Source organism: Lucilia sericata, unplaced genomic scaffold (genome assembly GCF_015586225.1).
Source record: "Lucilia sericata isolate MDLA Ls3-8-SP2 unplaced genomic scaffold, ASM1558622v1 Contig000589F_arrow, whole genome shotgun sequence".
NCBI classification, from domain to species: domain Eukaryota; kingdom Metazoa; phylum Arthropoda; class Insecta; order Diptera; family Calliphoridae; genus Lucilia; species Lucilia sericata.
In genome coordinates this window covers 1-27077 of record NW_023994596.1, presented here as the reverse complement: position 1 = coordinate 27077, position 27077 = coordinate 1, and the positions used below count along the sequence as shown (strand labels likewise).

At 32.1% G+C, this 27077-nt stretch overlaps 1 protein-coding gene across 1 annotated transcript; it reads left to right on the top strand.

Annotated features, from left to right (window-relative positions):
• Window positions 1-8970: 8970 nt before the first annotated feature.
• Window positions 8971-18843, top strand: LOC119606478 (probable multidrug resistance-associated protein lethal(2)03659). Its single transcript, XM_037960008.1, has 9 exons — window positions 8971-9209; window positions 9358-9443; window positions 12144-12303; window positions 12382-12757; window positions 12820-13559; window positions 15916-16737; window positions 16805-17265; window positions 17348-18126; window positions 18188-18843. Exons 1-9 carry the CDS (start codon window positions 9133-9135, stop codon window positions 18641-18643), a joined length of 3957 nt encoding a protein of 1318 aa, XP_037815936.1. The 5' UTR covers window positions 8971-9132; the 3' UTR covers window positions 18644-18843.
• The last annotated feature ends 8234 nt before the right edge of the window (window positions 18844-27077 follow it).

Genomic DNA, 27077 nt, shown 5'->3' with positions numbered 1-27077 from the left:
AGAGACTACATGCATGCAGAAGATTTAGATTTATTTATGTCTTTTTCCCTCAAAGTTTTCACTAAATATGTTAAAATTTACTAAAATGCTAAAATTTAACTAAACACAAGCAGAAAACTTAATCTTAGGATACAAATGCTTAAACATGAAATAAATTATAAAATAAAATTTGGATATTACCTTTGTACTGTTGGAGATATTTTACGAGAATTTAAATTTTCTGGTGTGTGTGTGTGTGTAATTGCGAAAGTCTTGCTGTGGCAGACTGTCATTACTTACATAATTATAGAGAAGAGGATGATGATGATAATAATGACGTTGTGGGTTGTTGAAGCCAACAAGTAGTTACAGGAACTTATGTAGTTTTAACTTAACAGTGGATCAAAGTTGAACATTTTTGTGAATAAAGAGAAACTCAACCGAAATTTTTGGACAATTTTTTTAAGATCTGCATTTTTTAATTAAATTTTTCATTAAAAAAAAATCATTGATGATAAGTTTTTTATGTTTGATGAAATCTATGTTCTATTACACTGTCACTACTAGCATAATTGCAAAGAAGTTGACAATGATGTTGACGATGTGGATTGTTGAAACCAACAAGTAGTTGTATACTGAATAGTGGGTCAAAATTAAAAAGTTTTGGATAAAATACATATTATACAAAATGCTCGTAAAATGTTTTATGAAAACAGTTAAATCGACTTAGAGTTTAGAGTTTATTAATACGATATTTATCAAAATTACGGCATCAATGATAAGATTAAACGATTTAAAAGATCACTGTAAAAATTTTTATAATTTTTACATTATTCTTGATATTGAAACACTTTGCTTGTTGCTATATAAAGTTAATATCAATCGTTGAGCACAATAGTGTCTTAACCGATGAAACCGAAATATGAAAATTCATGGTGCATCACACAGGGTAACGCAAAAAATTGGTTGTACACCGCTTATACTGATCGACTCTGTCCATTTTCAAGTACTTGGACCATATGCGTCTTTTGGTACATACAACCGAACCTTCATAACTACGACAAAAAATTAAACTTAAAAAATTCAGCATAATTAAAATTTACAAAAATTTTTTGAGGATCGGCCCATATTTGACCCTACCTTTCTAAACTTTTCGTTCTGTAGTTAGTTAGTTAGTTAGTTTAGTTAGTTAGTTAGTAGTTAGTTAGTTAGTTAGTTAGTTAGTTAGTTAGTTAGTTAGTTAGTTAGTTAGTAGTTAGTTAGTTAGTTAGTAGTTAGTTAGTTAGTTAGTAGTTAGTAGTTAGTTAGTTAGTATTAGTTAGTTAGTTAGTTAGTTAGTTAGTAGTTAGTTAGTTAGTTAGTTAGTTAGTTAGTTAGTAGTTAGTTAGTTAGTTAGTTAGTTAGTTAGTTAGTTAGTAGTTAGTTAGTTAGTTAGTTAGTTAGTTAGTTAGTTAGTTAGTTAGTTAGTTAGTTAGTTAGTTAGTTAGTTAGTTAGTTAGTAGTTAGTTAGTTAGTTAGGTTAGTTAGTTAGTTAGTTAGTTAGTCGTAGTTAGTTAGTTAGTTAGTTAGTTAGTTAGTAGTTAGTTAGTTAGTTAGTTAGTTAGTTAGTTAGTTAGTTAGTTAGTTTAGTAGTTAGTTAGTTAGTTAGTTAGTTAGTTAGTTAGTTAGTTAGTTAGTTAGTTAGTTAGTTAGTTAGTAGTAGTTAGTTAGTTAGTTAGTTAGTTAGTTAGTTAGTAGTTAGTTAGTAGTTAGTTAGTTAGTAGTTAGTTAGTTAGTAGTTAGTAGTTAGTTAGTTAGTTAGTTAGTTAGTTAGTTAGTTAGTTAGTTAGTTAGTAGTCGTTAGTTAGTTAGTTGTAGTTAGTTAGTTAGTTAGTTAGTTAGTTAGTTAGTTAGTTAGTTAGTTAGTTAGTTAGTTAGTTAGTTAGTTAGTTAGTTAGTTAGTTAGTTAGTTAGTTAGTTAGTTAGTTAGTTAGTTAGTTAGTTAGTTAGTTAGTTAGTTAGTTAGTTAGTTAGTTAGTTAGTAGTTAGTTAGTTAGTTAGTTAGTTAGTTAGTTAGTTAGTTAGTTAGTTAGTTAGTTAGTTAGTTAGTTAGTAGTTAGTTAGTTAGTTAGTTAGTTAGTTAGTTAGTTAGTAGTTAGTTAGTTAGTTAGTTAGTTAGTTAGTTAGTTAGTTAGTTAGTTAGTTAGTTAGTAGTTAGTTAGTTAGTTAGTTAGTTAGTTAGTTAGTTAGTTAGTTAGTTAGTTAGTTAGTTAGTTAGTAGTTAGTTAGTTAGTTAGTTAGTTAGTTAGTTAGTTAGTAGTAGTTAGTTAGTAGTTAGTTAGTTAGTTAGTTAGTTAGTTAGTTAGTTAGTTAGTTAGTTAGTTAGTTAGTTAGTTAGTTAGTTAGTTAGTTAGTTAGTTAGTTAGTTAGTTAGTTAGTTAGTTAGTTAGTTAGTTAGTTAGTTAGTTAGTTAGTTAGTAGTTAGTTAGTTAGTTAGTTAGTTAGTTAGTTAGTAGTTAGTTAGTTAGTTAGTTAGTTAGTTAGTAGTTAGTTAGTTAGTTAGTTAGTTAGTTAGTTAGTTAGTTAGTTAGTTAGTTAGTTAGTTAGTTAGTTAGTAGTTAGTTAGTTAGTTAGTTAGTTAGTTAGTTAGTTAGTTAGGTTAGTTGTTAGTAGTTAGTAGTTAGTTAGTTAGTAGTTAGTTAGTTAGTTAGTTAGTTAGTTAGTTAGTAGTTAGTTAGTAGTTAGTTAGTAGTTAGTTAGTTAGTTAGTTAGTTAGTTAGTTAGTTAGTTAGTTAGTTAGTAGTTAGTTAGTTAGTTAGTTAGTTAGTTAGTTAGTTAGTTAGTTAGTTAGTTAGTTAGTTAGTTAGTTAGTTAGTTAGTAGTAGTTAGTAGTTAGTTAGTTAGTAGTTAGTTAGTTAGTTAGTTAGTTAGTTAGGTTAGTTACGTTTAGTTAGTTAGTTAGTTAGTTAGTTAGTTAGTTAGTTAGTTAGTTAGTTAGTTAGTTAGTTAGTTAGTTAGTTAGTTAGTTAGTTAGTAGTTAGTTAGTTAGTTAGTTAGTTAGTTAGTTAGTTAGTTAGTTAGTTAGTTAGTTAGTTAGTTAGTTAGTAGTTAGTTAGTTAGTTAGTTAGTAGTTAGTTAGTTAGTTAGTTAGTTAGTTAGTTAGTAGTTAGTAGTTAGTTCGTTAGTTAGTTAGTTAGTTAGTTAGTTAGTTAGTTAGTTAGTAGTTGTTAGTTAGTTAGTTAGTAGTTAGTTAGTTAGTTAGTTAGTTAGTTAGTTAGTTAGTTAGTTAGTTAGTTAGTTAGTTAGTTAGTTAGTTAGTTAGTTAGTTAGTTAGTTAGTTAGTTAGTCGTAGTTAGTTAGTTAGTTAGTTAGTTAGTTAGTTAGTTAGTTAGTTAGTAGTTAGTTAGTTAGTTAGTTAGTTAGTTAGTTAGTTAGTTAGTAGTTAGTTAGTTAGTTAGTTAGTTAGTAGTTAGTTAGTAGTTAGTTAGTTAGTTTGTTAGTTAGTTAGTTAGTTAGTTAGTTAGTCAGTTTTCGCTGGTTTATTGTTTCACTCTTCCAGTGATTCTTGTTGTTTTTGTTATTCTAAGGTAATATGTTTTATTTTTCGAAAGTCATTTTACTTGAAGACAACGCTTTGTTTTAGAGTTGTGACACTTTTTTAGTAAATGATTATTATGTACGCATGTCTGTTACTAACAACATTAATAATAGTTTCAAATATAGTTCTGTTTGAACTCGATAATGTAAATGTATATGCAGATATATAAGAATCTATGTAGTGTACACAAAGATAATACATACATAAAATTTTTACATTCGTTCATTACTAATACTTATTTGAAAAGAAAATCATGTAAATATATTTGCTTGGAAGTTTAGCATTGATAAAGATACAGCTTTTGTTGAGAGCTTAAAAATTATGAAATCCAATTTTTAATCATCTTTAATATTCTTCTGATAAAACACTTTATAAGTAGTTTTAAGAAAAATTTTAATAAATTAATTATTTGATTTCTTTGCTATGTTTTCTAACTAGTTCCAAGAAGTTGATTCGAACCTATAATGTGTTCCATGGAACTAGCGTAGAACGTATGTATATACAGTTAGTATGTATATACAGTTAGTTTAAAAAACAACTCTTTAGAGTTACTTTGGAATCTCAACAATGATTCAGAAAACGATAAGTACAAATAGGTAAAGGCGCTATCACTAGATCCATGGATGCTATAGAATAATCTGTTCTGTTTAATTCATTCTTTTGATAGTTTTTAAATAGATTTTCTTATCTTGATTATATTTCCTTGCCATAAGTTGTTTTAATTTTAGCAAAATAATTTTTAAGAATTTTTCTTTCTAGAAACTTTTCCTTCCTTCGTCGAACATTAAGCACAAAATATGGATAAAGTAAATATTTTTCTAAAGTATGTTTTTATTTGTTTATTTAATTACATTGTATCCCAGTAAATTACTTGTTTTACTTTAAATTTTATATATTTTTCTAAACTATTTGAATATTAAGAACTGCTGGGATGTAAGTATTTTCAAACCACTAGAACTTTATATGCAAGTTCAATATACTACCTGAACTGCAACTAAACTATCAAACTTATTTTTGTGGAAAACTAATATTTTCTCTTGCATTAACTTAATTTGGAAAAAATATTACAAAATCGTGATATTATTTTACAAATAGATGTGGAAATGTGAGGGAAATAGAGAATATAAGTTTTTTTTTTGGCAAAACATAACATTTGAAGGAGAATAATGCAAATTACGCAAAAAAAAATGAACTTAATTAAATAAAATAATGTAAAAATAAATTTCATATAATCAATGACAAAAGACAAAGAATGGATGATATTTTGAATAATAAGGCAATAATACTTCAAGCATCAAATGAGAAAAAGAAACATAATGATTACTTATACAATAATGACTTAAAAAAAAATCATTATTTTAACACGATGATGACATTGGTAGCAAATATTTACCACACTCTCTTACAAATAGGGAGTTAAATAAGTACTTACTAAGATGGCCTGCAAATAAGGAGTTATATAAGTTGTTTTTGACAAAAAGAAATAGTAAGCGTACATCCGTGTTCACGACATCTACTATTAGTTTTCACCAATTTTTGTTTTTCGTTGGGGTAGAAGTAAGTTCTTAGATGTAACGTTATTTGTCATTACTAAATCCCTTCTAAGCAGAGTTATTAAAAAGTCATTACCATTTTATGATGGGCAGATTAGTATTTATACGCTAAACTACTTTAATAGGGTGGATATTATGCGTTTATGCTAATAACGTATACCGATCGGTTCAGAGTTATTTTCCTATTCTATTAAGCTATGTCTGTCCGTCCTTCCGTCAAAAATTTTTAGTATATTTTTTTTATAATTTAAGAAGATAGCTGTTTATTAGACAATTTAAAATAATTCAATGTAAATTTTTAGGCTTTTCAAAAATATTTTTTTATGTTAAACAAATTATCAAAATACTACTCAACTATGTTAGTTTGAGTGTTTTAGATAATCAAATTAAGTTAACAGCTAATGTTGATAACAAACCTTTGATTAGTGTTCCTAATCTAATCTTCTATGATAAACAATGACGACAACACACAAAGCACAGTGGTTTAGAAATGGTTTTCTCACAATTCTTTATCTCGTGAAATGTTGGAGATATCGTAACGAAGAAAGTTGAAGAAGAATTGCTTTCGTATTGAGTGTGTGCAAGCGGGTTTGAAATAGATCGAGTATTTTGTACACGATTTTAATGTTTTATATATTTCAAGAGTTTAAAACTTGTCTATTTTAAAAACTCGTATTACAGAGCGGCCGTTCTTCATCGATCAAAACGAAACATCTATCGTATGATAACGAATTTCTCTACTTATAGATGAAGCCTGGGGTCCGCAAATTCTTTCAATTCCCAATAATTTTAGCAAACTTTTGCGAATTTTGACAATTACATATATTTACAGAATAATGACTTCAACTCTTGGACTTGACACTTTTTTATCTGATCTAGGCTGAATAACCACTTCTGAGCAGAACAAACAATCTAACGAACATTGAAATAGAATACATAGAACACATTCACTTTACTTTTTGTACCCACCATCCTTTATAACACATCAGTTTGTAACACATCGAAATATTCGTCTAAGACCCATAATAGTATATACATATATTCTGGGTTCTTATTAGATTCTAAGACGAACTAGCCATGTCCGTCTGTTTATCCGTCTGCCTGTCCGTCCGTCTGTCTGTCTGTCTGTCTGTCTGTCTGTCTGTCTGTCTGTCTGTCTGTCTGTCTGTCTGTCTGTCTGTCTGTCTGTCTGTCTGTCTGTCCGTCTGTTTGTCTGTCCGTCTGTTTGTCCGTCTGTTTGTCTGTTGAAAACACAATAGAGTCCAAATGGGTGCAGCTAAAGAGTTGAAATTTTGCACAGATATTTTTAGTTGCTGCAGGTTGTCTGGTATTGAAAATGGTCAATATTGGTAAACGATATCGCCTAACCCCCATATAAGGTCATCTTCAGAAAATGATTTTAACGCTCATAACTGGCTTAGAAACCTAAATCTCTTTGTAAAATTTTATAAGGATCGGCCCTTAATCGACCCTACCCGCCATATAAGGTCCCCTTCAGAAAATGACTTTAACGCTCATAACTGCCAAGAAAAAGCATCTATAGAGGCATAAAAGTGTCTTATAGGAAACTAAATCTCTTTGTAAAATGTTGTAAGGATCGGCCCATAATTGACCCGACATATAAGGTCCCCTTCAGAAAATGTCTTTAATGCTCATTGCTGGCTTAAAAATACGAGTATAGCGATGATATACGACATAAAAAAGTTTCATAAATATCTCTACCAAATTCTATGAGGATCGGTCCATTATTGACTCTAATACCGATATAAGGTCCTCTAAAAAAGACTTTAATGCTCATTACTGTATTAAAAATACGAGTACAGCTATATGAATATGAAATTCCACACAAATATGTTTCATACAAGCTAAAATCTCCCATATTTTATGAGTATCGATCCTTAATTGACCCTACACGCCACATAAGGTCCCCTTCCACTAATAATTTTAACGCTCTCTGGCTTAAAAAAGAGAATAGCGCGGAGGGTATTATGGCCTGTAAATATAATGAGCAAAAATAAAAGATCCACACCTATTTGAGGACGTTCCAATCAACTCAAAATCATTTTCTGATTCGCCTTAACGATGTCTGTCCGTCCGTCAACTTCAACGGATGATATCTCAGAAACTTCAGCAGATTTTTAAAGAATTCGAAAAGGTATTGTCATAGGAATTGTGTAAAAAGTGAAATGTATAAGTTGTTTTGTTAAATGAAGGCGAAATGTACGAAGCAATACAGTTTTTGATAATTTATTGTTACATTAAGTTTTAGGTGAAGATATCTCGAAGAAAAGAGAATATATTTTAGACCATTTTTCTAAGGCGCTAGAACTAAAACAATCACTTGTACTCTCCTACAAAAGCCTACAAATGGCCGATCATATGATAACCTACACCAGTAAATATGTTTAAAAGTTTGATTATTTTCTAATAATAGAGTATTTAATTTCATATTAACCTTCATTCAGAAATATTTTTGTTCACCAAGAAAGGGATTTTCTAAATGGGGGGTTATATGGAGGCAAGGGATTAATATGGTCCTATACTTATAAATTTTGGTAGAGGTATTTAGGTTAGTTTTTTATACAGAATATAGTGTTTATAAGTGAATTTTGATCGTCATATCATTTTCTGAGGGGGGCTTTGTGGAGGAAATCAGCATTTTTATTAAGATTTATATAAAACTAAGTTTTGCCGAGTTTTGAAGTGATACAGGAACATTTAACATATTTATGAGCTCAAAAGACCTATTCGGGGTACGGTAATGGACCGATTTCAACAGGCTTCGTCCTTGTGCGAAACTTCTTCAAATTATCTTGAAAATTGCCACCTACAGAGTGCTCACAAGGTTTAGATGGACACACATACGGACGGACGGCTAAATCGACTCAGAAAGTAATTCTGAGCCGATTGGTATACTTTAAGGTAGGTAGGCTTCGTCTTTGGGCCAAAAGAAGAGCATGTGCTAAATTTCATCAAATTATCTTGAAAACTGCGACCTGCAGAGTGATCAAAAGGTTTATTTGAACAGACAGACAAATGGACGGACGGACAGACGGGCATATCTAAATCAATTCAAAAAGTGATTCTGAGTCGATTGGTATACTTCAAGGTAAGCCTTTTTGGATGTTATAAACATCAGCACAAACGCATAATACCCTTCCCTCTATAGTGGTGTAGGGAAGAATAATGCAATTCTGTTATCACATTTATTTTTCATCAAAAAGCGAATATATTGATATCTTTTTTTTCTATTCCATAAACTTGAAAATAAGTAGACTTGTTATTTTCATTCTCAGATTTGAATACATACACATTATCATGAAACCTCATAAACTATACTTTTGATAAGATTTACATCGTGTCTGACTGAATTGTTTATCAACCACATTTTCAGTTCAACAATAATTGTTTATAGTGTAAACAATTTTATTTTTAAATCATAGAAATTATTACTAATTAATTTACAGTTTATTAAAACACAAACACACCATGAAAAGAAAAGTTATAAAAAAACAAAACTATTTAAATAAGGTTGCCAGGTATGGTTTGTTGTTATTATAACTTTCGCCAACCAAGTTTCTGCTATAATGAAATCTATGGAAAATAATCTATGATTCTAATCAATTGTTAATAATTTGTTTATTATTGCTATTGTTTCTTTTGTTAACTAAACTAAGAGAAAAATTTAAAGCAAAAAAATTAAAGCGAATTTCTTTGAAAATGTTATCTGAGAATAGTTACTTTCTTTCGGTTTTAGTACAAAACCAATAAAAAAAATTACTTAATCATTGATAATTGTATTTGCTGATTTTACGATCCGAGGTGGTTTTGTATTATACAGAATTGATTTAAAACATTAAGTAAAAGATCGGCGGGCCGCGAACATTCGTTTGGTATTAAAGTGAAAAAAAAGTGTAAAATATAAACGAATTTAATTTTAAGTGTTGCTAAAAAAATGTTTTATAAAATATTAAAATAAAGAGTGTTTAAATCCTTTAATTATACCTACATATATCCTTAATAATGCAATCCTTTAAATCAGATGAATTGCCGGTAAATCCGCGCCAACATTCAAATCCTTTATCATCGTTAATGTTTTGGTGAGTGTGAGCGCGGAAATGCGAGTGTGAAAGTACTAAAAATATTTATCGCTGAAATATCTTGTGTGTTAAATTCTTATAAATAATTTTTTATAAATATTTTTTTTATTTTATTAAACTAACTTATTGTTTTTGTTTATTATTTCAGTTTTACTATGCCCACATTTTTTAAAGGTCGCAAAAGAGTTTTAAATGAAAATGATCTTTATCGAGCTTTAGACGAACACAAATCAGGTATGAATAAGTGAATAACTATAGTTTGTGGACGTGATTGTCCTTTTAATTAAGCTACAAATGCTATAACTATAGTGGATATCATTTGTAAAAGTGGTTGTAACTATTGACTGATCAAATTCAGGAATTTAATTTTTTGCTCTAATGCATCTAAATAGTATTTTAGAAACTTTTGTGATATAAAAATTTGGTTGTTTTTGCTTTACTGCGTCTTTTGTACTGAGTAAAGTGGTTTAAGCAAAAAAAAAAAAATGGTTTTTAATAGAAAATAAATATTAAACTGGTGATGCTCAAATATATCCTCGGCCTTTCCCTGGCTGATCAGATGGTTGAGGATCCTTCGGTATCCACGTAGTTGATTCTCGCTGGGGGAGAATGATGTTTTAAGAACTGATACTGACTGGATTCTGCTGTTGCTATCTCCACAGATGTCACTGGGTGAGGTGAAAGAGCAACTTATGGTAGATTCCTGAACCCGTTGAGTATTTCTCGCCCTATCTTAGTGGGTTAGTATGTCTGTCTGTCTGACTGTCTTCCCCCCAGGGGCATGTTACCCTAATGAAATCTCCAATTTGGTGTTAATGCAATATCCCAGGGAAAAGAGGTGCTACCAATACCTCTAGTCTGCCGGAATTATAAACTGGTGATGATCAAATGCATCCTCGGTCTTTCCTTGGAATGATTTTACATGAGGTCACTCCAGAACACCATATAATCTGGCATTAGGGTGGCCAGTTGCTCTGGCTGGTCAGATGGTTGAGGTTCCTTCGACGTAGTGGTTGTGATTTATACCCAAATTCGCTGGGAGAGAAATTTGGTTTAAGGACTGATATCCTATTGCCATCTCAACAGAATGACACTGGGTGATGTAACAGAGCAACTTATGCTAGATTCCTAAACATGTTTAGTATCTCTTACACTTCGCGTAGTAGGGCACTATTATAGGTTGGGAAATTTTGAGGTTGACACTCGGTAGTTGACTGTCATTCCATAGATCGTTCTTTGCGGTCTGAGAATAGAACTGAGGTAAGTGGGTGAACGATCGGGAAAGACTCCTCTGCCCGACAGGAGACTAGTACTGATTTACTAAACCCAATACTTCAGGGAAGCTCTCGGTACTGTTGCCATCTTCATAAGATGCATATTGTAACATGCTACACGACTTATGGTTGAGGCCCTCCACTCAACTTGTCGAGGCAATTGTTGGATCCTTTGTCACATTATCTCGACATGTTTATTGGCTGAGTATTTCGGACTAACAAATATGTCTCTTGATGCTGTTGCCGAATTAACAGGGTCATTTCAGCAGTGTGGTTGCGCGGGCTTTAAGAGGTTAAGGAATGCACTGGAATGGGTCATAAGTTGAGGAGGATTGCATTTTAAATAATGCAATCTTTCATGACATCTATACCGGAAGATTGATTTCACCTGATGTTTTGGTCGCCCCTTTTATTGACGTTAGACCAGTGATTGCTTTTGCCTTGTCGGGGTATGCACTGGCATTGATCTCATGCTGCCTGTTATTCCGCAACGGGGCTGTTATGGCAAGAGATTATATAGCTCGAGTACTTCAGCAAAGTGCTTATACATGGACCAGAACGGCCGTGTACAAAATTGCCACCTGATTTCTTCATAGAAGGATTCAGGGGCGCGTTGTAGACCGTTCTCAAGTCAACCCAGTGAATGAGAAAAACTACCATGAAATAAGGCCGTCAAGACAGGTGCTCACGTTAAGCACTTAAACATTCTTTTCTGTCTGTCCATCTGTGTGTCTCTTAAAATCAATTTCCTAAAGATCTAAGATAGCTTCGAGATCCAAATATTCAACAATTCTATCAGACATGCTGTCGAGAAGTTTCCTATTTAAAATCAGCATAGTCCTTGTACATAGTAACGGAGATATAAGCAAAAATCCGACATAACCTCTGAAAATTTCATCAAAATATCAAAATATCAATAAATTTGTGAAATATAACAATCGCTAAGAGCTCATCATGTATGCCTCATTATGCCTTCATTCCGCTCGAATAGGTGAAGAACCGGCAGACAGACAGTTTGTTGTATTTATAAGTAAGACCGTGAAATTGTAGTCACTTACATCTAGAACCTACTAAGTTTTTAAGAAAACTAAAATCGCATGTAACTCCGTTTAAATAAGTTCAAATAAAGAGTAAACTTGTTCTGTGATCACTCATATATATATTCCTTCAAAAATCTGTTTGTTGGTCTAAAACTCATATTTGCTTTCAAAAGTCGATCTTTTGTTCAAAAGCCTGATAACACTAAAATTGCTTATAATTTCGTTAAAACACGTTTTTCTCCTAAAATCGAAAATTTCCCCTTTAAATTTATCAATTCATATTGTGAATTGTCTTGAACCACTTATCAAATTTTTGCTCCAGACACATCTGATTTGGACCTACAGAACAATTAAATTAACATTAAAATATTTAAAGTACATAATTCTAATCTTATCAAACGAAAATTTCTTTTCAAACGATTTATTTCACTTTTATAGCATAGACTTTCAATTTCGATAAGCGAAATGGTTATCAGATAACCATAACACGACCACGACAATGAAACGTTATCAAGAACGTGAATCTTGTATTATAAATTTGTTTAATAATATTCTTATTGTTTGTAAACAATATGTATTATGATTAAAAAAGTTTGTTTAATTTTATTTTAAATTTACAGATTTAATGGGCAATCAACTTAGCTTGGCGTGGGAACAAGAATGTCAAAGAGTCAAAGGCACCAATAAGGAGCCCAGTTTAGTAAAGGCCACTATTAAGGTGTTTGGTTTCCACTATATGGTGTTGGGTATAGCATTGTTTATCATCGAAATTGGTTTGAGGTACTAAAAAAACAGATATAGATTCATACTTTCAAAAAATTATAATATCCCCTACACAAATCATAATCCCCTACACAGATCTGTACAACCTTTGTTTTTGGGTAAATTGGTAGCATTCTATGCTAATTCGAATACCACTATCGATGATGAAACTGAGGCCTATTTATACGCTGGAGGTGTGATATTGAGTAGTGCCTTAAGTGTACTCTTTCTGCATCCAAATAATTTGGGTATACAACATTCGGGCATGAAAATACGTGTCGCTCTCTGTAGTTTAATTTATCGTAAAGCTTTGCGTTTAAGTAAATCTGCCATGGGTGAAACTACTTCGGGTCAGGTGGTTAATTTAATGACAAACGATGTGGGCCGTTTGGATACTTCATTGCTGCATATACACTACTTATGGATTGGACCCATAGCTATAGCTATTGTCACCTATTTAATGTATTTGGAGGTGAGTAGAAAGTTGAAGGTTTAACAAAAAACAAATATTGATCATATTCATATTCCTTACAGATTGGTGTTGCTTCATTCTTTGGCGTGATCTTAATGTTATTATTCATTCCATTACAAGGGCTTTTAGGCAAGAAAACCTCTATTTTACGTTTACGCACTGCTTTGTGTACCGATGAACGTGTACGTCTGATGAATGAAATCATCAGCGGCATACAGGTGATAAAAATGTATGCCTGGGAATATCCCTTTGGCAAATTGGTGGACTATATTAGACGCAAAGAAATGAAGGCCATACGTTATGCCAACTATATACGCGGCATGTTTTCTTCCTTCATTATGTTTCTCACTCGCTTATCGGTATTTTCCAGTCTCGTGGGATTTGTATTGTTGGGCAATTTTTTGACTGCGGAAAAGGCCTTTGTCGTAACGGCTTATTATAATATCTTAAGAACTATTATGACTGTATTCTTTCCTCTGGGCGTAGCTCAAATTGCTGAAACTATAGTGTCATTTAATCGTTTGCAGACTTTTATGACGTTGGATGAGACGACTTTGGTTGATAAGAAGAAAGCTAACAGTAATCTCTCCAAGACTATAGCAAGTGCTATTGTTAGTGAAGATGGTAAAATGTCTATATTGCCTCGAACAGAAAACAAATCGGAAGCTGGTATTGTTTTTCGTAATTTTAAAGCCAAATGGGATGTAAAATCTGCAGATTTTAGTTTGAATGATATTAATTTGAATATAAAACCCAAAACATTGGTGGCGGTTGTCGGTCCTGTGGGCTCGGGAAAATCGAGGTGAGTTAATATATTTTTTTTATAGAACTGAACTAGAACTTAACTGGAAGTGAAGTAGAACTGAACTAGAACTGAACTAGAACTGAACTAGAACTGAACTAGAACTGAACTAGAACTGAACTAGAACTGAACTAGAACTGAACTAGAACTGAACTAGAACTGAACTAGAACTGAACTAGAACTGAACTAGAACTGAACTAGAACTGAACTAGAACTGAACTAGAACTGAACTAGAACTGAACTAGAACTGAACTAGAACTGAACTAGAACTGAACTAGAACTGAACTAGAACTGAACTAGAACTGAACTAGAACTGAACTAGAACTGAACTAGAACTGAACTAGAACTGAACTAGAACTGAACTAGAACTGAACTAGAACTGAACTAGAACTGAACAAGAACTGAACTAGAACTGAACTAGAACTGAACTAGAACTGAACTAGAACTGAACTAGAACTGAACTAGAACTGAACTAGAACTGAACTAGAACTGAACTAGAACTGAACTAGAACTGAACTAGAACTGAACTACTGAACTAGAACTGAACTAGAACTGAACTAGAACTGAACTAGAACTGAACTAGAACTGAACTAGAACTGAACTAGAACTGAACTAGAACTGAACTAGAACTGAACTAGAACTGAACTAGAACTGAACTAAACTGAACTAGAACTGAACTAGAACTGAACTAGAACTGAACTAGAACTGAACTAGAACTGAACTAGAACTGAACTAGAACTGAACTAGAACTGAACTAGAACTGAACTAGAACTGAACTAGAACTGAACTAGAACTGAACTAGAACTGAACTAGAACTGAACTAGAACTGAACTAGAACTGAACTAGAAAACTGAACTGAAAGAACTGAACTAGAACTGAACTAGAACTGAACTAGAACTGAACTAGAACTGAACTAGAACTGAACTAGAACTGAACTAGAACTGAACTAGAACTGAACTAGAACTGAACTAGAACTGAACTAGAACTGAACTAGAACTGAACTAGAACTGAACTAGAACTAAACTAGAACTGAACTAGAACTGAACTAGAACTGAACTAGAACTGAACTAGAACTGAACTAGAACTGAACTAGAACTGAACTAGAACTGAACTAGAACTGAACTAGAACTGAACTAGAACTGAACTAGAACTGAACTAGAACTGAACTAGAACTGAACTAGAACTGAACTAGAACTGAACTAGAACTGAACTAGAACTGAACTAGAACTGAACTAGAACTGAACTAGAACTGAACTAGAACTGAACTAGAACTGAACTAGAACTGAACTAGAACTGAACTAGAACTGAACTAGAACTGAACTAGAACTGAACTAGAACTGAACTAGAACTGAACTAGAACTGAACTAGAACTGAACTAGAACTGAACTAGAACTGAACTAGAACTGAACTAGAACTGAACTAGAACTGAACTAGAACTGAACTAGAACTGAACTAGAACTGAACTAGAACTGAACTAGAACTGAACTAGAACTGAACTAGACTGAACTAGAACTGAACTAGAACTGAACTAGAACTGAACTAGAACTGAACTAGAACTGAACTAGAACTGAACTAGAACTGAACTAGAACTGAACTAGAACTGAACTAGAACTGAACTAGAACTGAACTAGAACTGAACTAGAACTGAACTAGAACTGAACTAGAACTGAACTAGAACTGAACTAGAACTGAACTAGAACTGAACTAGAACTGAACTAGAACTGAACTAGAACTGAACTAGAACTAAACTAGAACTGAACTAGAACTGAACTAGAACTGAACTATAACTGAACTAGAACTGAACTAGAACTGAACTAGAACTGAACTAGAACTAGAACTGAACTAGAACTGAACTAGAACTGAACTAGAACTGAACTAGAACTAGAACTGAACTAGAACTGAACTAGAACTGAACTAGAACTGAACTAGAACTGAACAAGAACTGAACTAGAACTGAACTAGAACTGAACTAGAACTGAACTAGAACTGAACTAGAACTGAACTAGAAATGAACTAGAACTGAACAACGAACTGAACTAGAACTGAACTAGAACTGAACTAGAACTGAACTAGATCTGAACTAGAACTGAACTAGAACTGAACAAGAACTGAACTAGAACTGAACTAGAACTGAACTAGAACTGAACTAGAACTGAACTAGAACTGAACTAGAACTGAACTAGAACTGAACTAGAACTGAACTAGAACTGAACTAGAACTGAACTAGAACTGAACTAGAACTGAACTAGAACTGAACTAGAACTGAACTAGAACTGAACTAGAACTGAACTAGAACTGAGCTACAACTGAACTCTAATGTAATTGAGAATAATTTGTTTATTTCCGTATTCCTCAGTTTAATACAAGCCATACTTGGCGAACTACCTCCGGTATCTGGTACGATGCAAATCAATGGCATTCACTCTTATGCCTCTCAAGAACCATGGCTTTTTACCGGCACTGTGCGCCAGAATATACTCTTCGGTCTGCCTATGGATAAAAAACGTTACAACATGACGGTGAAAAAGTGTGCTCTAGAACGAGATTTTGAACTTTTGCCTTATGGCGATAGAACCATAGTAGGAGAACGGGGTGCTTCGTTATCGGGCGGCCAGAAAGCTCGTATTAATTTAGCTCGAGCTGTTTACCGAAAAGCCGACATTTACTTACTTGATGACCCTCTTAGTGCCGTAGATACCCATGTGGGTCGTCATTTATTCGATGAATGTATGAAAGATTATTTACGCGAACATATTGTGGTATTGGTAACACATCAGCTACAATTTTTGGAACAAGCCGATGTTATAGTTATAATGGATCAGGGTAAAGTAAGTGCGGTGGGCACTTATGAGTCTATGATGCAAAGTGGTTTAGATTTTGCTCAGCTCTTAGCTAACGCTGAGGAGGAAGAAGTGGATCAAGAGTTTGAACATAAGAAACACCAACTAAGAAGAAGACAAATAAGTGAAACCTCTGTAACTTCTACCGTAGAATCTGTAGAGCTAGATAATGCTCCAAAACAGGTGGAAGAATCAAAACAAGAGGGTAAAATAGGTTTGAAATTATATAAAAAGTATTTTGGCAGTGGTGGTGGTTTCTTTGTCTTGACTTTTATGACTTTCTTGTGTCTGGCGGCGCAAGTTCTAGCCTCAGGTTCCGATTACTTTTTGTCTTACTGGTAAGTTTGTAAATCTTTTAGGAAATATAAAACAATAGATGTATGTGAACTTTTTCTTAACTACTAGGGTAAATAAAAACGAAAATACATCACCCGAAATTTCAGAGGACAACCCCCAAACAGATCCCATAGATATTTATATTTTCTCAGCCCTTAACTTGGCTGTCATTATATCTTCCGTGGCGCGCAGTTTTATGTTCTTTAATTTGGCCATGAAATCTTCTACTTCCCTGCATAATGCCATGTATATGGGTGTTACACGCGCCGCCATGTATTTTTTCAATACCAATCCTTCGGGCCGTATACTCAATCGTTTCTCTAAGGATATGGGTCAAGTGGATGAAATTTTACCCAGTGTTATGATGGATGTTATACAAATATTTTTGCAATTATTTGGTATTTTGATTGTCTTGTGTTTGGTGAATCCCTGGTATCTGTTACCGACAGTGGTGTTGGTGTTTATATTTTATTACTTGAGATCATTCTACTTGAAAACATCGCGGGATGTTAAGCGTTTGGAAGCGATAAGTAAGTAAAGTGCTCTAGCAAAAAGTCCTTCACTGATATTTTATTAAAATTTTAAAAACATTCTTTAACTCCTTCATTGCAGCCCGTTCTCCCATTTACTCTCACTTGGCAGCCTCTCTCAATGGCCTCGCCACCATCAGAGCCTTTGAAGCAGAGGAGATTTTAATAGCAGAGTTTGATATCTATCAGGATTTACACAGTTCCGGTTTCTATATGTTTGTGGCCACCAGTCGTGCCTTTGGCTATTGGCTAGATTGTTGCTGTGTTGTCTACATCGCCCTCATAACACTAAGTTTCTTTTTGTTCACTCCCGACAACGGTGGTGATGTGGGTTTGGCCATAACACAGGCCATGGCCATGACTGGTATGGTTCAATGGGGTATGCGTCAGTCGGCAGAATTGGAGAATACCATGACTTCGGTGGAAAGAGTAGTGGAATATGAGGCCATAGAACCGGAGGGAGAATTGGAGTCAACGCCTGATAAAAAGCCACCCCAAACATGGCCTGAGAAGGGGCAAATTAATTTTGAGAATTTATGTTTACGGTATAATCCCGATCCTAAATCGGATTATGTTTTGAAATCTTTGAATATCACTATAAAACCCTGTGAAAAAGTGGGTATAGTGGGTAGAACAGGAGCTGGAAAATCGTCTTTGATCAATGCACTCTTTCGTTTATCTTATAATGATGGAGCGGTGGTTATAGACAATAGGGATACCAACGAAATGGGCTTGCATGATTTGAGAAGTAAAATATCTATTATACCCCAAGAGCCGGTGTTGTTTTCGGGAACCATGCGTTATAATCTAGATCCATTTGAGGAATTTTCGGATAATAAATTGTGGGAAGCTTTAGAGGAGGTAAATTAATAAAATACAATTCAAAAATGTTCGAATAATTTTTTATTTTATTTTTTTCTAGGTCAAACTCAAGCAAGTTGTAGCCGATATGCCTCAAGCCTTACTCAGCAAAATCTCCGAAGGTGGCACCAATTTCAGTGTAGGCCAGCGACAATTAGTTTGTTTAGCTCGTGCCATTTTACGTGAAAATCGCATTTTAGTTTTAGACGAAGCCACCGCTAATGTTGATCCCCAAACTGATGCCCTAATACAAACAACAATACGTGAGAAATTTAAAAACTGTACCGTTCTAACAATTGCACATCGTTTGCATACCGTAATGGACAGCGATAAGGTACTGGTAATGGATGCTGGTCGAGTGGTAGAGTTTGGTTCACCTTATGAACTGTTAACCGAGTCAAGTGTGAATGTATTTCACGGTATGGTTAAACAGACGGGCAATAATAGTTACGAAACCCTATTGAAGACTGCACAAAAGGCTCACGAACAAAATTTACTGGAAAAGAAGGAAGTTTAAGGAATGTTATCACGGAAAGTCGTCTACATAAATCTAGAGTTTTGTGAACTAAGAGTTTTGAAACCAAATTTCCGAAACACAATTTTATGTAGTTTAACAACGAATCTAAGATTGTTCAGTTATATTGAACTAATGTTAATGTTAATTAATGAAGTGATTTTGATTTTATCTATATATATAAAAATGAAAGTGTGTTTGTATGTATGTATGTTTGTTTGTTTGTGCTTTATAGACTGCTAAACGGCTGGACCGATTTTCCTGAAATTTTCACTGTTTCTTCCTGTATGTCTGGAAGGAACTATAGGCTACTTTTTATGTTGAAATTTCATGTGGGCGATGTGCCACGCCCATATTAAGAAAATATTAAATTGGTATATCTGAGATAATATAATAGTTAGAGTCTTCAAATTTTGTCGGAGCAACTTTAGTATCAATATAATTATTTAAAACAAAAAGTGGGCGGATTAGCATTTGGGGGCCATATAAATTAAATACAAAAATTCGTTTATCTTGGAAACTATTATAGTTAGAATATTAAAAATTTGCACGAGTAACCTTAACATCCATGTAAACATTTTGGGAAATAAATTGGCGGACTACCCATGAGGGGAGCAGCACCTACCATATTAATAAAATACAAAAGTTGGTTTATCTGGGAAACTAATAGAACTAAATTCTTCAAATTTTGCACTAAGAACTTAAATATTCATCTGAACATTTTGGAGGAAAAAGAGCGGACTTTCGTCATGGGGGGCTTGGAGCCCCATATAAATTAAATAGGAAAATTATTATATCTGAGAAACTATTGGAGCTAGAATCTTCAAATTTTAATTGAAGAACTTTGACATTCATGTGAACATTCAGAGAATAATGGGCGGACTTTCAATGGGGAGCTTGGCACCTCACATTTGAATTAAATACAAAATTTCGCTTATCAGGGAAACTAATAGAACAAGATTCTTCAAATTTAGCAAGAAGAACTTTTTAGACATATGAACATTTTGAAGAAAAAAAGGCGGACTTTCATCTAGGGGTTGTGAGTTCCCATATGAATTAAATAGAAAAATTCGTATATCTGAGAAACTATTAGAGCTAGCATCTTCAAATTCTACATGAAGATCTTTGACATGTATGTGGACATTTAGGGATATGAATTAAATACAAAATTTCGTATATCTGGGAAATATTAGATTTTTTTTTTTTAATTTGTCATCAATTACATTAAAATCTCAATTAACATTCGGGAAAATTGTATCTCTGGAAAACATTACAGTCAGAATCTTCAAAATTATTAAGAATATTTTTTATTTACATTGCTTTTAGGGTAGCAAAGCACACTGGGTATAGCTAGTTAAATTATAAAAGATCCAAGTTATGATTTTGCAATAAAATTTTTAAAATTTGTTATTATTGGACTGTAGACTAGACTATAGACTAGACTATAGACTAGACCATAGACTAGACCATAGACTAGACTATAGACTAGACTATAAACTATACTATAGATTAGACTATAAACTAGACTATAGACCAGACTATACTATAGACTAGACTATAAACTATACTATAGATTAGACTATAGACTAGACTATAGACCAGACTATACTATAGACTAGACTATAGACTAGACTATAGACTAGACTATAGACTAGGCTATAGACTAGACTATAGACTAGGCTATAGACTAGACTATAGACTAGACAATACACTAGATTATAGACTAGACTATAGACTAGACTATAGACTAGACTATAGACTAGACTATTGACTTGACTAGACTATAGACTAGACTATAGACTAGACTATTGACTTGACTAGACTATAGACTAGACTATAGACTAGACTATAGACTAGACTATAGACTAGACTATAGACTAGACTATAGACTAGGACTATAGACTAGACTATAGACTAGACTATAGACTAGACTATAGACTAGACTATAGACTAGACTATAGACTAGACTATAGACTAGACTATAAACTAGACTATAAACTAGACTATAAACTAGACTATAGACTAGACTATAGACTAGACTATAGACTAGACTATAGACTAGACTATAGACTAGACTATAGACTAGACTATAGACATATACTATAGACTAGACTATAGACTAGACTATAGACTAGACTATAGACTAGACTATAGACTAGACTATAGACTAGACTATAGACTAGACTATAGACTAGACTATAGACTAGACTATAGACTAGACTATAGACTAGACTATAGACTAGACTATAGACTAGACTATAGACTAGACTATAGACTAGACTATAGACTAGACTATAGACTAGACTATAGACCTAGACTATAGACTAGACTATAGACTAGACTATAGACTAGACTATAGACTAGACTATAGACTAGACTATAGACTAGACTATAGACTAGACTATAGACTAGAGCTATAGACTAGACTATAGACTAACTAGATAGACTATAGACTAGACTTAGACTAGACTATAGACTAGACTATAGACTAGACTATAGACTAGACTATAGACTAGACTATAGACTAGACTATAGACTCGAACTAGAGACTAGACTATAGACTAGACTATAGACTAGACTATAGACTAGACTATAGACTAGACTATAGCCTAGACTATAGACTAGACTATAGACTAGACTATAGACTAGACTATAGACTAGACTATAGACTAGACTATAGACTAGACTATAGACTCTAGACTAGATAGACTATAGACTAGACTATAGACTAGACTATAGACTAGACTATAGACTAGACTAAGACTAGACTATAGACTAGACTTTAGACTAGACTATAGAATAGACTATAGACTAGACTATAGACTAGACTATAGACTAGACTATAGACTAGACTATAGACTAGACTATAGACTAGACTATAGACTAGACTATAGACTAGATATAGACTAGATATAGACTAGACTATAGACTAGACTATAGACTAGACTATAGACTAGACTATAGACTAGACTATAGACTAGACTATAGATAGACTATAGACTAGACTATAGACTAGACTATAGACAGACTATGACTAGACTATAGAATAGACTATAGACTAGACTATAGACTAGACTATAGACTAGACTATAGACTAGACTATAGACTAGACTATAGAATAGACTATAGAATAGACTATAGACTAGACTATAGACTAGACTATAGACTAGACTATAGACTAGACTATAGACTAGACTGTAGACTAGACTATAGACTAGACTGTAGACTAGACTATAGACTAGACTGTAGACTAGACTATAGACTAGACTGTAGACTATAGTCTAGACTATAGACTAGTCTATAGACTGCACTATTTCATCAAAAATTTGTAGTATTGTGCTTATGATTTATGTTTAGAAAATAATAATTTTATTTGTCAGAAAGTGCTTGTACACAGTTATTCCTTTACATTTACCATTCAACTTTCTAAATTCCTCTTTTGAAAAAAAAACTTTATATTGTCTAAAATAACATTTCAATATTTGCAAATAAATTTCATTTATCTCCCTGGATGGCCAAAAATATCAATAACATTAACAGTGAATGAAAGATACATTTATTGCAAACGTTATTTCTACCTTCGTTTGTTTTTCTTTGATAAATCAACAATAATATTTATTGTCTACCAACTGAAGCAGATAACAAATAAGATATTATGATGGGTCGAAACAGACTATAAAATCCTTACAACAAAAAGTAATCTATGGTATCATAAAGGATAATCTCCAATTTAATTTTTTTTATAATAAGTTTAATGTGGTGGTTTCTTCTTGCAGAGGCAGTCGGTCGTGCAGATAAACAAGTTCGCCGACTTAGGCGATTTTCTTTCTTTAAATGTTACAAACGTCATTGTAAACTTTAAATAATCTTCTCGCTATGGTAGTGTAAATTATAAAAGTTAGAGGAAAAATGAAACAATTCCATCGTTTTATATTTATTTTAAGTAGAATAAAGATGAATTAACACGAAGTAACTTTGAAGAAATAATACATACAATAAAATTGCTAATAAATAAAAATAGTTTAGAATCGAAGAAATAAAATGTTAAGGGAGAAATATGGGAAAATTTACGGAAACGTTTGTAAATGCAGTAGTTGCGCATTACTGCGCATTGAAAAATGAATGACTTGACACTGCTGAGGAACGTCAATCTTTTTCTTTGTAGCTGCAGTGGTTTCTGGCTTAACGCAAGTTACATTTGTAAAAACGAATAAAAACGTTAGTTAGTTAGTTATTTAGTTATTTAGGTAGTTAGTTAGTTACTTAGTTAGTTAGTTAGTTAGTTAGTAGTTGGTTAGTAGTTAGTTAGTTAGTTAGTAGTTAGTTAGTTAGTTAGTTAGTTAGTTATAGTTAGTTAGTTAGTTAGTTAGTAGTTAGTTAGTAGTTAGTTAGTTAGTTAGTAGTTAGTTAGTTAGTTAGTTAGTTAGTTAGTTAGTTAGTTAGTTAGTAGTTAGTTAGTTAGTAGTAGTTAGTTAGTTAGTTAGTCTAGTTAGTTAGTTAGTAGTTAGTTAGTAGTTAGTTAGTTAGTTAGTTAGTAGTCGTTAGTTAGTTAGTTAGTAGTTAGTAGTTAGTTAGTTAGTTAGTTAGTTAGTTAGTTAGTCTTAGTTAGTTAGTAGTTAGTTAGTTAGTTAGTTAGTTAGTTAGTTAGTTAGTTAGTTAGTTAGTAGTTAGTTAGTTAGTTAGTTAGTTAGTTAGTTAGTTAGTTAGTTAGTTAGTTAGTTAGTTAGTTAGTTAGTAGTTAGTTAGTTAGTTAGTTTAGTTAGTAGTTAGTTAGTTAGTTAGTTAGTAGTTAGTTAGTTAGTTAGTTAGTTAGTTAGTTAGTTAGTTAGTTAGTTAGTTAGTTAGTTAGTTAGTAGTTAGTTAGTTAGTTAGTTAGTTAGTTGTTAGTTAGTTAGTAGTTAGTTAGTTAGTTAGTTAGTTAGTTAGTTAGTTAGTTAGTTAGTTAGTTAGTAGTTAGTTAGTTAGTTAGTTAGTTAGTAGTTAGTTAGTTAGTTAGTTAGTAGTAGTTAGTTAGTTAGTTAGTTAGTTAGTTAGTTAGTTAGTTAGTTAGTTAGTTAGTTAGTTAGTTAGTTAGTTAGTAGTTAGTTAGTAGTTAGTTAGTTAGTTAGTTAGTTAGTTAGTTAGTTAGTTAGTTAGTTAGTTAGTTAGTTAGTTAGTTAGTTAGTTAGTTAGTAGTTAGTTAGTTAGTTAGTTAGTTAGTAGTTAGTTAGTTAGTTAGTTAGTTAGTTAGTAGTTAGTTAGTTAGTTAGTTAGTTAGTTAGTTAGTTAGTTAGTAGTTAGTTAGTTAGTTAGTAGTAGTTAGTTAGTTAGTTAGTTAGTTAGTTAGTTAGTTAGTTAGTTAGTTAGTTAGTTAGTTAGTTAGTAGTAGTTAGTAGTTAGTTAGTTAGTTAGTTAGTTAGTTAGTTAGTTAGTTAGTTAGTTAGTTAGTTAGTTAGTTAGTTAGTTAGTTAGTTAGTTAGTTAGTTAGTTAGTTAGTTAGTTAGTTAGTTAGTTAGTTAGTTAGTTAGTTAGTTAGTTAGTTAGTTAGTTAGTTAGTTAGTTAGTTAGTTAGTTAGTTAGTTAGTTAGTTAGTTAGTTAGTTAGTTAGTTAGTTAGTTAGTTATAGTTTCTCGAAAACTATAAGAGATAGGAGGAAAACAAGTGAAATCTGTGATCACTAATTTTTCCTACTCAAAATCGATATTTTAAGTGAAAACTTAAAGTCCGTTTTTCTCGAAAACTATAAGAGATAGGAGGAAAACAAGTGAAATCTGTGATCACTACTTTTTCCTACTAAAAATCGATATTTTATATGAAAACATAAAAGTCCGTTTTTCTCGAAAACTATAAGAGATAGGAGGAAAACAAGTGAAATCTGTGATCACTACTTTTCCTACTAAAAATCGATATTTTAAGTGAAAACTTAAAGTCCGTTTTTCTCGAAAACTACAAGAGATAGAGGAAAACAAGTGAAATCTGTGATCACTACTTTTTCCTACTAAAAATCGATATTTTATATGAAAACATAAAAGTCCGTTTTTCTCGAAAACTATAAGAGCTAGGACAAAAACAACTGAAATCTGTGATCACTACTATTTCCTACTAAAAATCGATTTTGTAAGTAAAAACTTAAAGTCCGTTTTTCTCGAAAACTATAAGAGATAGGAGGAAAACAAGTGAAATCTGTGATCACTACTTTTTCCTACTAAAAATCGATATTTTGAGTGAAAACATAAAAGTCCGTTTTTCTCGAAAACTATAAGAGATAGGACAAAAACAAGTGAAGTCTGTGATCACTACTATTTCCTACTAAAAATCGATTTTGTAATTAAAAACTTAAAGTCCGTTTTTCTCGAAAACTATAAGAGATAGGAGGAAAACAAGTGAAATCTGTGATCACTACTTTTTCCTACTAAAAATCGATATTTTAAGTGAAAACTTAAAGTCCGTTTTTCTCGAAAACTATAAGAGATAGGAGGAAAACAAGTGAAATCTGTGATCACTACTTTTTCCTACTAAAAATCGATATTTTATATGAAAACATAAAAGTCCGTTTTTCTCGAAAACTATAAGAGATAGCACAAAAACAAGTGAAATCTGTGATCACTACTTTTTCCTACTAAAAATCGATATTTTAATTGAAAATTTAAAGTCCGTTTTTCTCGAAAACTATAAGAGATAGGAGGAAAACAAGTTAAATCTGTGTTCACTACTTTTTTCTACTAAAAATCGATATTTTATAGAAAACATAAAAGTCCGTTTTTCTCGAAAACTATAAGAGCTAGGACAAAAACAAGTGAAATCTGTGATCACAACTTTTCCCTACTAAAAATAGATATTTTAATTGAAAACATAAAAGTCCGTTTTTCTCGAACACTATAAGAGATAGGAGGAAAACAAGTGAAATCTGTGATCACTACTTTTTCCTACAAAAAATCGATATTTTATATGAAAACTTTAAGTCCGTTTTTCTCGAAAACTATAAGAGATAGGAGGAAAACAAGTGAAATCTGTGATCACTACTTTTCCCTACTAAAAATCGATATTTTAATTGAAAACATAAAAGTCCGTTTTTCTCGAAAACTATAAGAGATAGGAGGAAAACAAGTGAAATCTGTGATCACTACTTTTTCCTACTCAAAATCGATATTTTGAGTGAAAACATAAAACTCCGTTTTTCTCGAAAACTATAAGAGATAGGACAAAAACAAGTGAAGTCTTTGATCACTACTATTTCCTACTAAAAATCGATTTTGTAAGTAAAAACTTAAAGTCCGTTTTTCTCGAAAACTATAAGAGATAGGAGGAAAACAAGTGAAATCTGTGATCACTACTTTCTTCTACTAAAAATCGATATTTTAATTGAAAACCTTAAAGTCCGTTTTTCTCGAAAACTATAAGAGATAGGAGGAAAACAAGTGAAATCTGTGATCACTACTTTTTCCTACTAAAAATCGATATTTTATATGAAAACATAAAAGTCCGTTTTTCTCGAAAACTATAAGAGCTTGGACAAAACAACTGAAATCTGTGATCACTACTATTTCCTACTAAAAATCGATTTTGTAAGTAAAAACTCAAAGTCCGTTTTTCTCGAAAACTATAAGAGATAGGAGGAAAACAAGTGAAATCTGTGATCACTACTTTTTCCTACTCAAATCAATATTTTATATGAAAACTTTAAGTCCGTTTTTCTCGAAAACTATAAGAGATAGGACAAAAACAAGTGAAATCTGTGATCACTACTTTACCCTACTAAAAATCGATATTTTAATTGAAAACATTAAAGTCCGTTTTTCTCGAAAACTATAAGAGATAGGAGGAAAACAAGTGAAATCTGTGATCACTACTTTTTCCTACTAAAATCGATATTTTGAGTGAAAACATAAAAGTCCGTTTTTCAAGAAAGCTATAAGAGCTAGGACAAAAACAAGTGAAATCTATGATCACTACTATTTCCTACTAAAAATCGATTTTGTGAGTAAAAACTTAAAGTCCGTTTTTCTCGAAAACTATAAGAGATAGGAGGAAAACAAATGAAATCTGTGATCACTACTTTTTCCTACTAAAAATCGATATTTTATATGAAAACATAAAAGTCCGATTTTCTCGAAAACTATAAGAGCTAGGACAAAAACAAGTGAAATCTGTGATCACTACTATTTCCTACTAAAAATCGATTTTGTAAGTAAAAACTTAAAGTCCGTTTTTCTCGAAAACTATAAGAGATAGGACAAAAACAAGTGAAATCTTTGATCACTACTTTTTCCTACTAAAAATCGATATTTTGAGTGAAAACATAAAAGTCCGTTTTTCTCGAAAGCTATAAGAGCTAGGACAAAAACAAGTGAAATCTGTGATCACTACTATTTCCTACTAAAAATCGATTTTGTGAGTAAAAACTTAAAGTCCGTTTTCTCGAAAAACTATAAGAGATAGGAGGAAAACAAGTGAAATC